The sequence below is a fragment of the Phalacrocorax aristotelis genome, chromosome 1 (assembly GCF_949628215.1).
Source record: "Phalacrocorax aristotelis chromosome 1, bGulAri2.1, whole genome shotgun sequence".
NCBI lineage: Eukaryota > Metazoa > Chordata > Aves > Suliformes > Phalacrocoracidae > Phalacrocorax > Phalacrocorax aristotelis.
Genome location: NC_134276.1, coordinates 57,329,690 through 57,345,389, shown reverse-complemented (window position 1 = coordinate 57,345,389; position 15,700 = coordinate 57,329,690). Strand labels below are relative to the sequence as shown.

At 38.8% G+C, this 15,700-nt stretch overlaps 1 protein-coding gene across 2 annotated transcripts; it reads left to right on the top strand.

Moving 5' to 3' along the window:
* The first annotated feature begins 72 nt into the window (after positions 1–72).
* Positions 73–14,739, top strand: TGDS (TDP-glucose 4,6-dehydratase). Of its 2 annotated transcripts, none has more exons than XM_075089638.1 (12): positions 73–416; positions 1,523–1,589; positions 2,464–2,532; positions 5,198–5,288; positions 6,287–6,429; positions 8,061–8,159; positions 9,010–9,069; positions 10,855–10,898; positions 11,183–11,348; positions 11,902–11,960; positions 13,825–13,922; positions 14,317–14,739. In XM_075089638.1, exons 1-12 carry the CDS (start codon positions 340–342, stop codon positions 14,415–14,417), a joined length of 1,074 nt encoding a protein of 357 aa, XP_074945739.1. In that variant the 5' UTR covers positions 73–339; the 3' UTR covers positions 14,418–14,739. The 2 variants fall into 2 exon arrangements, with proteins under 2 accessions (XP_074945739.1, XP_074945749.1); XM_075089648.1 differs by having other exon boundaries at positions 293–416; positions 2,464–2,670.
* Positions 14,740–15,700: the final 961 nt, after the last annotated feature.

The following is a 15,700-nucleotide window of genomic DNA, read 5'->3' as shown; positions in this document are numbered from 1 at the left end:
CCCCCAACTACAACGTGTCCGTTGCTGGGTTCGGCCGTAAGTTGAGAACCAGCGTCGTAAAAGGCGACCGTCGCAGCGGAAGGCGGAAGTAAAGGGCTGACCTCTTAGCACAGCGCGCCTGCCGCCCTCAGAGGCGGCCAGCGCCGTTGTTCGGGCGCGGATGGACCGATAAAGGCGGTATTTTTAAATGCAGGGTGTTACAGTCGCTGCGGCCCTGCCCTGAAACCCCCGGGAGACCGACAGACGCCGTGCCGCGTTGCGCATGCGCAGCCGTGAGGTCGCGGCGCACGGCGAGGAGGAGGGTGGTGGTGTGAGGGCTACCGCCGTAAAGTGCGGAGGATGTCAGGGGTGCCGGGTCCCGCCGAGCCGCCGGTGTTCGAGAAGCGGCTACTGGTGACGGGCGGCGCTGGCTTCATGTGAGCGGCCGCCGCGGTGCTCTCGCCGCAGCCACGGCTCTCCGCCGGGCTGGTCCGGGTGGGGGCCGCCGGCCTCCCTTGCGGGGGCGCGGGTGGGGCGGGAGGGGCCCCGCGGTGCCGCCTGGGCCTGCCCGGGGCCGGTTCGGTGCCGCCGCTAGCTCGGGCCTCCTTCGCTCCGGCGCAGGCCGCGGTGGACGCCGGTGTTCCCGCAGGGCCCGGTTCGCCTTGGAGGCTGCTTGCGGCTCTCCCGTGCTGTGGGGCCGGAGGTTTGTCCCCTCCGGGCTGCTCCCGGCTGTCCTCCGCCCGTGGCGGAGGAGGAGGTGCCCGGTGCTGACGGTGGCCGGCACCGGTGGGCGCTCAGCCCCAGCCGAGGTGGGGCAGCGGGGTGGCTGTGCTTTCAGCCAGCTGATGTTTCTCACCGGTGCTCCCCAGCGCTCTGGGCTCTGCTCGAGGCAGAGAAAATTCAAGCCCATTTTAAGCTTGAACGCCTCAGCGTGCTCAGTCTGAAGCTGTGGGAGGGCTAGATGTCTGTGTGCACCCCCCGGCTTGGGGTGCTGGAGGTGTGAATAAGCCCTGCCAAACCTGAACTCTCAGGCTGAGTGTCTTGTACGCAAGAGAGAAGCCACCTGGCAGTCAAGCTGTCATTTCTTCTGACGCCTAGCTGCAGTGTTGGACAGTTGAGTGTTGAGAGGCAGTGTTGTGAGTTAGAGGAGAGTTGGCTGTTTAGTCTCCCAAACACTTAATCTATAAAATTAAGAGAATAAAAGTACTTTAGAATGGTAATTGAATGTAGCATGTAACAGTTTGGTTTTATATTTTTTTTTAGATGGCTGTGAGCAGTGTGGCTTTCTTATAGTATAAACTTTTAATCTGATTTTTCATGGTTTAACAATGTGTGGTTATGGGTATTGTCAACAGAATAATGTTGTCATAGTTTAAAATATATCTGTGATTTCTTTTTTCTCCTGTGTTGAGTACAGCCCCCTCTTTTCCCAATGGAATTCCCCCCCCCAAATTACAAATAAACTTAATTGTAACTTGTGATCTCTTTGATACCTCAAAGCTAACTGTATAATTGTAAAATATGTTTTTGTTCTATCCTATAGTGCTTCACATGTAGTCGTCTCTCTTGTGAAAAGCTATCCAAACTATCTGATTATAAATCTAGATAAGGTAAGTAGCTTTTTTTTTTTTCTTTCTTGATGTGGAAAAGTGGATTTTTAATGCAATATATATAATCATAGAATGGTTTGGGTTGGAAAAGACCTTTAGAGGTCATCTAGTCCAACTCCCGTGCAGCGAGCAGGGTCGTCTTCAGCTAGATCAGGTTGCTTAGAGCCCTGTCCAACCTCACCATGAATGTCTCTAGGGATGGGGCGTTTACCACCTCTCTGGGCAACCCGTGCCAGTGTTTCACCACCCTCACTGTAAAAAATTTCTTTATTATATCCATTCTAAATCTACCCTCCTTTAGCTTAAAACTACTACCCCTTGTCCTGTCAAATAGGGTTTGCTAAAGAGATTGCCCCCATCTTTCCTATAGTCCCACTTTAAGTACTGAAAGGCCTCAATAAGGTCTCCCCGCAGCCTTCTCTTCTCCAGGCTGAACAACCCCAACTATCTCAGCCTGTCCTTGTAGGAGAGATGCTTCAGCCCTTGGATCATTTTTGTGGCATGTTGAAATTCATATGGATTATTGTTATTTATTAAATTTTTGTTTGACTGTCCATTTGTTCCTATGCAAAAAAAAACCCAACATCACCAGCTGTTCATGCTTACAGTCCTGTGCTCATCAGAAATAATTATTTGCAGAACAAAATGAAGGAAGCTTTTGAAATGTTAAACTTCTGTTTGAGAATTGTTGCAGTTAGAATATCTTTCAGTTTTGTGTTTTTAGAGCTTCGTCTTGTCTGCTTGCAAAATACCTTTTCTTTTGAAAGAAGTTTGTACTTTGTTCTCCAACTTTTAGTAATTAGGCTACACGTCAGTTAGCTTATTCACTTTCATGAAGCCCACTTAATGATATTGTGTGTGTATTTCTCTTTAGCTCGACTATTGTGCAAGCTTGAAGAATCTTGAAACGGTCTCTGAGAAGGAAAACTACAAGTTTATCCAGGTGATAAAGCCTTCTCTTCTAGGAAACTTGACTTTTTACTGATTTTTTTTTTTTTTTTTTTTTTCTTTTTAATGCCTTCTATCAAAATAATGTGGTCTGCAGAGCTCCCCAAACTAGAAGCCACTGCTTTCATTTATGGTAAAGTTGAAATTACTTCTACTAATTCATTGTCAAGAATGAGTTAGTATATGGAATATACCAATTGATGCGACAGCCACATGGACATAAGAGCATTTATTTGATCTGTTTACCATATTAATATACTTGGTATTTCACCCATATTCTGTGACAATAAGCAGTACATTTTGGGTCTTACAGCACGTAGTCTTTTGAAAATTGATAATTTTATTGTATAATAAAGGTACAGATTTTGTAAAAGCCTGATATGACGATGAGTGGGTTTAGCGATGATTGTTTCACTTTTGATAGGTTGTATGAACAAGATGGATTCAGATTCAGCGCCTCTGTGCTTCTCTGATTCTATCTTAGATTTTGCACCTTCAGACGTTGCCACTTGTCATATTCCGTGGTGTGCAACGTGCTCTCTCTTTGTTCTGTTAGCTCTAGACATCAGGCTATGTTCTTGCTTTTGCTGCTGTTGATGCTGTGTAGTTCATAGTTGTTTTGGAACAGGGTCTTATGGGAACATTCAAGGTATGCCTCTTCTTTTTAAAATTTTGCCAGTTAAATTAGTTTACTGTTTTCACAGTTATATCTTCAGGCAAGAGATGGATTCAGATTTATTGATCAGACAAACATTCTGACTGCTGGGTTTGTATGCTGAGGTTCTTCCCCTGTATGAAAGCCAGTACTGATGCCAGTCTCTCTGTCTAGCTGGGCTGTCTGAGGTTGCAGGATGTCAGGCAAATGCACAGCTTAATTTTCTGAAATACTAACTTTGGGGCAACTTTGCCAGAGGTAGTAGATGTTAAGTTAAACATATCTCTTAGATTCAGGCAACGTTGGGAATTGAACTTGTCCTGACCTGTTTGGTGACCCCCATCGATGTTTACATTTTTGTGAACCTACCCCTTTATTTCAGTAAGTGGTGATCTCTGAGCCTTTGGGATAAAAGTTACATGATGGGAAAGGGGATGTCTGCTAAGCAAATGTACGCAGCTTAAGCATGACCAAACTGGAGTTTTGGTTATTTTTCCTAATGTTTTTGACAGTTTCCAGTATGCTATATGAAATGTATGAATGCTGTAGAAAAGCCTCGTTTCCTGTATATATATTAACATTTAATTGCTGGGGTAGCATGGAGTTCTAGAAGGCATCCTGTAATCAGTCAGATATCTATGTGAAGTGGGGGGATAGTAACAAGGAATGATGTAGCTATACTGCTGCTAATCTAGAATAGGAATATATTCTCACAAAACCTACAACAGTATAATTCATTCCACCTTCTCAGTTTGGTGGTGTGTTTTCTTGGTGTGGGGTTTTTTGTTTTATTTTTTTTGGGGGGAAGGAAGGTTGATCAGAGTTTATGTGCAGCTGATGTGCAGCCAAGCAGTTTACCCTGATAGGAAAAAATGTACTGGAAAAAATAATCTCTGATGGGCAAGCTCTATAATTAAAACTGTAACACTATTGCTGGCCTTAAGAGAGCGCAGGAAGGATAAATGCTGTAGAGGTGCTGTAGAAAAGTAGCCTCTTTTGGAAGGTAGAGGAGTAAAAGTTTAGAAAATTTTCATAAGGGCCTGTATGAAAGACACAGTTTTATCACCGTTTCTGTTGTTGCTCAGCACAGACGTATCAAGTTTGAATTTCAGTTTTAAAAAAAACAGTTGTAACCATTTTGTTCATAATAATGTGTGAGCCTGAAGTATTAACTGGAGTATTTCAGTTCTGTTTAGGGATGAGAAATAGATAAATCAGTTCATCTTCCTCCCGTTTTTAACATACAGCCCTTCCTTGTTCAGAATTATTGCGTGAGAACTTCTTAAAACATAGGTGCATTTGAATTATTTTTAGTTCATTGCCTTGTTATTCAAATACAAAAATCTTTCTCCCCAAGACACCCCTTTTTCTCAGGTACTGTCTTGTTTAAGTTGAGCCAACAGATAGATATCAAAAGCTTTTTCTCAGCTTGTATTTACCTTTTAAGAAGCTGCAGGTGCTTCTATCTCAAACTAAAGAATGGCTTGTGTGTCAGTGCCTGACTCTTTTCTAAATGTATCAATGAAAAAAAATTACCAGAACAAACAACAAACCCCAAAATCCTTGCAAGACATCCAACTGTCCATTTCCACCGAAGTGGAAATCCACTTCACCTTTTATAATGCCACTAGGTGTCACTGCCCATTAGGCAGGCTCCAGTAACTCCCTTACTTGCTGTGGGAACTTGTCATTTCAACCTCAGCATTCAAGCTACACACTATACTTCTCTTGTGTACGTTTTGGGGGTGATGCTGTTTCTAATGTTAAATAGTAATATAAATCCCGAAATAAGTTTCGATGAGGCTGTTGCTCAGAGTGTGAAATTTATATCTAGTCTTATTTTAGATTTATTATTTTAGATGAATTGCCCAAAACTCAGATGGCACTGCTACTCGCAGCCTGTTCTTCCTTTGTAATGGTTTGTTATGCGACACTTGGTACAAATGAAAGCTTACTATTTTCTATGAAAAATAATTTGTTAATGGTTGTTTTTCTTCCTGTTTAGGGAGATATTTGTGAACCTGATTTTATAAAACAGCTCTTCAAATCTGAGAAAATAGATATAGTCCTTCATTTTGCAGCCCAAACACATGTAGGTAAGCATTGTTGCATATTTTGGGATTTTTTTTCCATAAGTATACTTGTTTGAAATATATACAGATATATTTTGTCTTTTCCCTTCACACAAAACAAGGATACAGTTTGTCTCTACAAACTATATGATTCAGTGCCTGGTGGCCTTTTAACTTAAAGGGGTTCACAGCCTTAATTTAAAAAGTGCTTCATCTGACTGTGTCTGTTTTCACTGCGCATAAACGGTAATGCCCTCTTTTTTTTTTTTTACTACATTTTTAAATTCCATCTAGACACACATGTAACTGACAGTGTACTGGTTGAGTCATGAAGACAATGGAAAACGAGTTTGTGTATAGTCTTAAGTTTTTACTTGATTGGTACCAACCAAGGAAAAAACACAACGTGGAAGCTGAAGGATTAGGCGTAGCTCCATTTAGAATCCTGCCTCGATTATGGAAAGAGAGAATTGCACTTAAAAGTGCCTAATTTGAATAACCACTCTTCAGTAACACTGTTAACAAGAGCTATCTCTACCATGTTCCGTTCATCATGAGAAGAAATTCTTGAAGAATTTTAACTTCTCAAAATTGTCAGATTTGATATGCACAAAGTCATTAGGTCAGTGGGACTATTCTAAGAATTAAAACAGGTGCTAGTTAGTTAACAGTAATAGGTACCTATTGCTGTATCTTACAACTGTCTTTGAATGGTACGTTTCTTGCTGAGCTTGGCCCTTTCCAGTGGAGAGGGAAAGTAGTTACGCTGCCACTTAAGTATAGATAATGCTATTTCAAATGAAACTGTCCATAGCCAACAAGCTTTTTACTCCTGATTCCAGCCTCTTGTTGTCTTCAAATAAGTGTGGAAAATGTCTTCATTTAATAATGACCTTGCTATCTGACAGTCAAAGAACTAGTGACCAAGTCCCAGTCTGTATAGCAGCCTCCAATATTATGGTTCAATAGGAAACCATGTCTTGCCTAAATTTAACCAGAATTGTCTGAACTTTTTAATGTAGATCTTTCATTTTGGCATGCCCTGGAATTCACGTACGTGAATGTTTATGGCACTAATGTGCTGGTTGCAGCTGCACATGAAGCCAATGTGGAAAAGTTTGTCTATGTTAGTACCGATGAAGTATACGGAGGTAGCGCTGATGAGGTGAGTTTGAAAGTGCATGAGTGTTTTTCTAGTTTTACTTGCTTTTAATAGTGAAAACAAGATGAGTCTAACTTTCCTTCACCTCTGTAAATGTATGACTTTTGAGTTATTTCTGACAATACTGGAACTTGTAAACAAGCACTGTTGTTTTTCTTTTTTTCCTAGAAAGCGAAGTATCAAAATTGTCCTGAATTTTTTTAGCTTTTTTTTTTATATTGAATGTGTATCACCTAAAGCAGTGAGATTGGGGTCAGTAATGATATGCAGATACTCCTCAGAGATACTGTCAAAGGAATATATTATACAGTTTTGCCTTGGAGTGTTCATGAGACAGGATGTTGCTGGGTTTTTTTCTTTTGTTTATTTTTTCCTGCTCTGCCTTGACCATGAACTTGACAGGCAGGGAACTATTTTACACTCTAGCTAAAATACTAATAAACTGTAAGTACTGACAATTCTAACAGGAAACAGTTCCTGTATTACTGGAAGAAATATGCAAATGTTTCTTGTTCTCTGGAAATCTTTTTGATTCTTGCCAATTTATGCCTGAACTTAATGCAGGAAATGTCTTTTCACTGGGCTAAATTACAAATTATGCATGGTTGTCTTTCTAAGGGCATAAATAATGGCCAAGGAGTCTTGTGCCATAATCCCAGATAATAATAATGTATTTCGGAAAAGTCATGTGCATTTTCTTATTGATGCAATGTCTTTATCAGTTCCTTCAACCCAGCTTCAATTGGTACACTTCTATCATACCCAGGGATGTTTTCCTGCACGTAGACCAGTGGTTTGGCTGAGATGACCTCAAGTAAATTTTTTCTGCCTCTGGGCCTTGAAAAGAGCACTTTAATCTGTTTTTTGTTCTTTTTGTGAATCATAGTAGAAGTTCTTGACGAGAGGTTTGTTTTTTGGATGGAGGAGGATCAAAGAGTAAATCGGGGTGAATTAATTTCAGAGGCAAAGGTCAGACAAGGCCAGTGAGTCTTTTAATCGCATGTTAAGATGATATGAATTACATCTCAGGCAGTGCAGAATCCCTTCTTTCTTAAGTTCATTATTGAGTGGGTTGGTTGTTTGGTGGTGTTGTGTTGTGGTTTTTTTTTTGTCAAGCAAGAAGTTGATGGAAGTGACATGAAGCTGCCTATTCTGGAGCAGGTCAGAATTGTTGAAGCCTTGCTTCAGAGGGCTTTGGGTTTAAATTCTACTTTTCTTACAGAAATAAAGTTTATAGAAAAGGGAGAATGGACTAGTTTTATTTAGGACTGAAATGTCAGTTTGCTGTCTGTGGTGCAGTGGCACTCTGAGGCAGTATGAGCCCAGAAAGGATTGAACCTCCCTGTGGCAACAGTGATTATTTTACAAGGTAAAAATCTAAGGACCTGCTACTGTGAGGTACTCTGCTAGAAGTATAAAAATATTGCTGCTGGTATTCTGGCTACTTCCTGTGTTTGATAAGTAGACTGTCTTTTGTTATTGGTCTTCTGCTCTAAATGGAAGGGTGACTTTTTCAGGCTGGTGTGCTTGGATATTTAGGGATTTTTATTTTGGTCTCAACTGCAGCTTTTGCAACTTTAAGACTTATCTGGGCAAAAGAAATTAAGTAACACCAATTTTTCTTTTCATTTTAGGAATTTGATGAATCCTCACCAAAACGTCCAACAAATCCCTATGCCTCCTCTAAAGCAGCTGCAGAGTGTTTTGTCCAGTCTTACTGGGAAAGGTATCAAGTAAGTTGGTGCAAGCTTCAAAAACTCTGAAGCTCATACTTCAGTGTATGTATTAGGTATATAGGAGAAAACTCAGTATTAGTCCACACAGTGCCACCTCGTTGCTGATTGCTAGTCTTGTAGTTTGGATGTGTCAGATGATGCCGACCACTTAATGGTGGAGATATACTGCAAGACAGTGGGGAGCGGTCAAATGTTTTAATTTTTTTTTTTTTTCATCTGAACTGTAATGTTTAAAGTTTTTCTTTGATAAAATGGTCAAAGAAAACATGAGCAATTTAAAAAGTGTTAAGCTTGAAGAAAACCTGTTTATACAGAAGTAGAATATGCAAAGCTCAAATTGTATTAAGACTAGGCTTATAATAAAAACAAAAAAAAGAAAAAGGAAGGAAGAAAACCCCTATTACTCAGATTTGTTTAAGCAAAAAACTTTAAAATTTTGAATACTTCAGTCTTCTGTTCTTGATGTGTCCTTTGCAATTTTTTTTTGGACATAAAGCCGGCTTGAATAAGATGTTAATGACTGTGAAACATTTTCTTGGAGCGAGAAGTAGTAAGCAAGTCTTCAGTCAACCAGATATACCTATGTATTGCCCTATGGTGGTTCCATAGCAAGACTGAGAGATTACAAACGTTTGTCCCTTGTTGTGTTTCTGCCAGACTGAGAAGGCTGAAGGCCCTTGCCTATTTGACAGAATATGGACAGCTTAATTCATTAATGTTTGTAAAGGCTTGCAGATTTTTGAATAAGCACTGGGGGTGTGTCAGTTTATTGATCAGCAAGAAGCCTGCAGATTTTTACTGGTATATATTTTCGTATGCAATCACATGCATGTTTATTGCTCTTAAGTTCCCAGTTGTTATCACACGGAGCAGTAATGTCTATGGACCGCACCAGTATCCAGAAAAAGTAAGTTAAGCCTATGCTTTACTCTGAGCTTCAGTATACCATAATTTTGGGTTGTAGTAATGTTACTTTTTTCTCATAAGAATGGACTGACTTTTGAAAAAAGTGTCTTCTAAGTGTATTTGTCCACACATGCCTGTGATTATATAGTTTGGTTCACACTAACATATTGTACCATCAACACAATGAACACAGGTTTTTTTGGTTGTCAGTAACACATCGATTAGAGGTTTTTAGTTATTTACATGAATTTTACTACAATGACTTTATTTTGTAATTTTTTTAGTTTTCAAAAGATATTTAACTGCCCTGTGTCTGGCAGGGTTCCCCTACAAATGACGTGAACTCATATGCCATGTGCTGTGATTAGGAATGTTTAATAACTAAGGTAAACATTTCAAAAAGTAAACTGTGAGAGAGCAATATGTCTGGTATAGAAAGAGATGTTCCAACCTGTACATAAAAATGGGTGGGATGAAACTATAGCAATCAGACAGATGGTGAGAAATAGTGCAAGGCGACTTGATCTTTGCATGTGTGTCCATACATACCTTGCAGCGTAACTATTCAAAATGGTTATTAGTGAGAGGGAGCTGCCTTTGTGGGCAATACTGAGATCTGCTCTCCTAGTGAATGGAAATACACTAGTGGAACGATAGCGATAATCACACGTAGCCCTTGGAGTTCGGAGCTTGTGTAAAATGTAGCTATGTTTCACAGTTCTAGTGAGATATTTTTTAATTTTAATTGTTTTTTGTGTTGCATGTTTTTTGCAAAGGAATTTATTTTCGCTACGTTAGTGCAGGTGAATAAGCAATGGTTTAAAAAATATGTTTTCATTGAACTGTGGCTTGGGAGATGTCTGGCTACAGGTTACATGATGTTGGGAGTATATTCAGAGGATGTATCACTATTTACTTGCTTTTCACTTATATATATTCTTCCTCAAGTATCCACTTTTAGTTACTGCTAAAAACACAATACTAGGCTAGATGGATCTTTAGTTTTACCTAGTATGTCTGGTGCTATTTTAGTAAGGTAACAAAATCAAAAGAATTGGAATAGCTTTCTATTGGCTTCAATTTAAAAACTTCGATAGCAGGACTGGCTGTTCTGAAGTTTCTGGGACATAATGAATGGCTCTAAGCTTGTAGCTGAATGTAGCATTGTAAATATGCTGCAACCTAGCCGCCAGCACTTAATCTGTGTTTACTTATCTTGAAAATCTCTATTTCTGTTTATATTCTATATTATGTTCTCTTACTAATTTAACTGTTATAGATTTACTGCAACTTGCTGGATGCTTAAACCATGTTCTCAACTGTTTGCAATAGACATCCCTAGTTAGACTCTCGTGCACTTCTGTGTGTGAAAAGCAATGGAACCATTTTCTTCTGTAGAAATGTTATATTTGTAACTACTGATTTGTAGTGGATTAACAGAAAGATAAGCTTTATAACACAGTAGAGGCATCTACTCTTAATGCCCGTATACCCACCCCACCCCACCCCCAAGCCCAAACAAAAGCCCATCCCTACATAGACACCTTGATTTCCTGTGAACTTCAGAAAAGACAATATGGTGTAAAAGATACTCTGCTTACGCCAGGGTAAAAGAATCCTTGCAGTTTTTATGCTTGATGCGTTCTTTGATTAAACTTAAGAAAACATAAAAGTATGCAAAGGGTCTTAATATACTTAATGATAATTACTGGTGAAGCCCAATGTTCTTTGCAGAATAACAGCTTCTAAAATAGCGGAGTAATGGTGGTTTTGTTAAATTCTTTAGGTTATTCCAAAGTTTATATCTTTGCTGCAACAGAACAGAAAATGGTATGTAATTTGCTTTTTTGTGTGTGTGGTATTTGTGCTATGAAACTGTAATTACAGTTATAAATACATAGCATAGTTTGTAAAATGATAATTTCATACCTAAGTTATAAATTGCTTATTTTAATACTAGGATTTCTTTAAAACACTAAAGGGTTATTTGCATGTCAGCGACTTAAGGTACTTTCAGGTAACTGCTAACAGCAAAACTGCTGAAAACAGTATAATAAATTGAATGCTTCCGTTGAAGGATTAATAAAATTTTTTTGCCTCTTCCTGTTTTTAAGCTGTATTCATGGTTCTGGACTTCAAAAAAGGAATTTCCTTTATGCGGCTGATGTAGTAGAAGCATTCCTTACTGTCCTGAAGGAGGGGAAGCCAGGTGAAATTTATAACATTGGAACTAACTTTGAGATGTCCATAGCCCAGCTTGCAAAGGAGTTAATCCATTTAGTGAGTAAACAGTTATGATGCTTCTCTTTGCCTGTCATTGTGCATATGAGCAATTCTACTATAAACCTTTTGTAGCTCTGAGAGAGTTTAGGCTTGCGGTGGGTCTTAGAAGATAGGTGTAGCACAGAAACGTGCTATCCTTTCTGTGGCAGCTGTATTAAGTGAGTTTGCAGTACAGGCTATCATTCACTGCACGGCTGCATTGGTTGTCCTGGTCAGGACATAACTGGCATAATGATGAAATGCCATTTGGTAGGTTTTTTTCATGCTGGCTGCTTCAGTTTTGGTCGGAGAATGTGACACTACTAAAATCTAATCACCTGATTATGAATAGTTAGGCAGTGCTTGGATGAAGGAGAGGTATTGGAATTGTTCTAGATAATTTTAGTAGTTTGAAAACTCGGCTTAGACCAAAGACCATTTCTGTTTGTTTTGATTTAAGTCTGTTAAAAAAAAATTATTGGTTAAAAAAAACAACAAACCCACAACTATTTTAAAATGCATGTTAGCACAGCACAAGATGGGGGGGTGTGATTGTTTCTGTTCTTGACAGATAAAGAAGACCAGTTCAGAATCTGAAATGGAGCACTGGATGGACTATGTCAAAGACAGGTAAGAAAATAGTAAAGCACATGCAGGATAGTTTTATCCTGAAGGTTTCTGGGTCTCTTGCCAAATAGTTTTTAGTGAAAGTGTTTCTGCTCTGCTCAATTTTTTTTTTTTTGGCTAATGGATTTCACATCTGTGATCTGTACAGAACACTTAAATGGAAATCCTGTTTTTCTATAATTATTTGGATCTTTAGGTCAGAGTATATGTTTTGAAGGGGAATGTGTAATGCTAATCTGTCTTCAAACTTTCCTCAGACTTCCCAGAACGCACTTCAGCAGTGAGAAGAGGACAGGTTTTACACCATAGCTAAATCGTATCTTAAGGGTAGTTTAGACAGTGGATTAAGTATTTTGTATTAAACATCACTTGAGTGAGACAAATCCCATTGTCTCTTATTTAGCTGCAGTATCTTGACGTTAATATGACTAGCTCAGACTTAGATGTGCTTTATAGGTAAAACCCACTCTCTACAGGTAGAAGTATGCACCTACGGAGTGTAGTTAATTTTAGATCCTTATCTTAAGCTGAAACTGCTATCTCAAAAGTGGATGTAAAACTCTGAGCTGCCAAAGTTAGGGCGGTGGCAAAAATGGGTAGCTTTTATAGATATGCTTCTGGTGTGTGTGTTTCCATCCTTAATTTCAGGCTCTGTTCTTTTTTTTATCTCCATCTCTTTTCTGCAGCAACAGTGAGTCTCTGCTTACTTTAGATACCATACTTTTTCTCCAGAGTGATTAGAAATGATGTATCTGCTGATAGCAGTTAAGTAGTATTATGGCCTTTAGAATTCTCACTTTCTGTTCACATTTGGATTGTTATCATGGCAACTGCAGTGTCTTTAAATGTACTAATTTTTGTTTTTAAAAGGAAGTGTTCTTCAGAATCCTATCTGAGTGTATCGCAGGACTTTGAAGAAATTGCCTTTGGTCACATGATGTGAATGTTCAGTAGATCTCAGTGTAATTCAGACTGAGATGTGTATTGGGCCCTGACCGCTAATGTTCAAACATAAATGGGCTTGGGAAAACTAACCACATAGGAATACATGTTTCAAAGAATGTTGAGGACTTGCAAAAGAATCTTAAGATTCCTAACTAATGATTATTTAATGCTATAATGAGTGACTTAAAGGTCATGGGGGTTCCTTGCCATAGAAAAATTAGCTCTGCTACTGCTTGAGACTAGCATGTTTTAATAATGATGGTAAGTAGCTGGTTTGTGTCTGCACATGTAGCTTAACTGCTCAGTATGCAAGTGCCAGGAATGCAGGAATGCTAGAGTAGGCTGCCAAACTGCCAAATTGTGTAAGCGAAAGTTTGTGCCATGCTTAAATGTAGGGAATCTCTTTCTGTGTTGAGTCTTGCAGCCTGGGATTCTCCATATTCGGTACTAGTAAGTTTGTGTAGCTAATGAAGCACTGTAATGACAATGCTTTGGAAGTCTATGTATATCACATCTGAAGTATGTGAAAACTTGTGGGCTTTCAGGATGAAGAATGTGAATGCTGATATTAGGAAGCGCTGGCTCACAGAGTGTCTAAAGAGTTGCAAATGCACTGATTTACACAATTGCATTGGCAGTGGTTTGAGTTTGGCATTCATTTTTATGCCAATAAGGTATTAATTCATATTTATTCAGGTCAATTCCAAGTAGCTGACTGTACAGAGTGAATTGTATTGTTGTAGCCGCACTCAGCTGCCACATATTTTTTGAATATGAACAGTATAATCTGTTCATGTTGATTGGAATTAGCAAAATTGAAGCATACCGAATGTTGGGTTGAAGACAATGTGAGGTAATGCATCTCTAATTAATGAAAAAGTCTAATAATCTTGTTTTCCATGTACATTTTATGCTTCGTCAGACCTACCAATGACCTGAGATACCCAATGAATTCAGAAAAAATGCATAACCTGGGATGGAGACCTAAAGTGCCGTGGAAAGAAGGAATAAAGAAAACAAGTAGGACTGATGCCTTTTACATTAATTGTCTTAGAAGTGATGGGAGGAGGGAAAGTGGGGAAAATGGGTATATAGGTCAATGAGAAGCTAAAGAGAATGAATTTAACACATTAATTCTACGTAAAATGGGCTGGGTTTTAAGTAGTAAATTTACCTGTTTTTTTAAAAAAAAGGTTAATCACAAAGTAGCATCAGGTACTAGAATGAATTACTTTTTAATGCTAGAATAAGTCTTGCATAAGGACTTTATAAAATCTAAACTAGGCTTTAATATTATAGGTTAAAATTTTGCATAAGGAACTATTAACATGTTGTTAGTGTTATATCTGTGGAATATTTGAATTTCCCTGTTATCTCTGGTCAGCTTGACTCATCAATGCTCTCTTCATACTAGTTGAGTGGTACAAGGAAAACTTTCACAACTGGAAGAACTCAGAGAAAGCTTTGGAGCCCTTTCCTGTGAGAGAGCCATTTGCACAGCTCAGTGGTCCGTAGGGTGGCGGAGGACCTGAAGGAGTTTTTTTCTACCTCAGACAGTCTTTTCTTTGAAGCCTGCAATCAAGTGGCCATGCTGAACTCTTAATGTATCCAAGATACGTGAACCATGAGGAATACAGAACTACAGTACGGCACAACTTTGGAAGGGTTTCAGCACTTTATACATTGAGCCTGTTTATTTCAGCTTTTGGTGCAATACTATATTCTCACTGAGTATTGGTTTTAAAGAACTGTTACAGGGTGAAGAATATTTATAATGCTATACATTAGTGTACCTGATGTCAAATATGCCTTATTAATTGAGAATAATTAATTGCAATTACATCTTTTTTTGACTTTTCATTGAAACTTGTTTTAGTTCTGGAATTGTTCAGCTGTATGAATCTGTTCTTATAGTGTAATATTATTTTTCTTACTTTAAAGAGTTGTGGTTTAATTTTAATCAAGGGGGGGAAAGCGATATTTTCTGGAGAGTATGAATCAGTTGATAAAAGCTGGATACGGCACCCATATGGTTCAGTCCTTTTATCTGTTGATGCAGTATTACCTTCTGTAGATGACTGATTAAATTGTTATCTACTCTAAAACTTTAAATGTCACCTTTTTAAGGGGATCGGGGGAGGGGGGGAGGTGTCAAGAAGTAGCAAGTGTTCTTGCTGAGATTTCCAGAAGTATTTTCTTAAACTCTTCTGCTTTAGATGCCATCTTTTTACTGTATTGCTGTCTCTTACATGTTAATTTCCTTAACTGTAATTGTAACAAACTTGAAATACTGTAACACAGTTAACATTCCAGTGATGTTATTTCCTGTGATATGAAGGCTATTTATGGAGAAAAAAATTTAAATGCTTCTTTTCTTGTGACTTGTGGGTTGGCACACCTTATTCAACTCAGTGTTTCACAATTTTTTTTAGTGACAGACATTTTAAAAATGAAACAATGTTTTAATGTAAAATTTGGGAGGAAACTTCAATTCTAGAAATATGTTAATGAATCTTTTTCGAAGTTGTAGTAATAAAAGTTACAGTAGAAGTGGTTTCTCTTAAGTAAACATGTTGAAAAAGTAGGTGGTGGGTTTTCTGTATTTTAAAATTTTTTTCAGGAAACAGGAAGAACTGTCTTCGCGTTTTTGGAAGGGGAAGGGGAAGCTCTTCCTTTATCATTTTAGTTTCTGTACTCGGCACAGTCCCAGAGTCTTCTCTTGCCCCTGGGTAGAGCTGCAGAAGTGTAGGACTAGGATGCTATGGCATACTCAGAAATTGCTGTGACGTCTGAAGTCC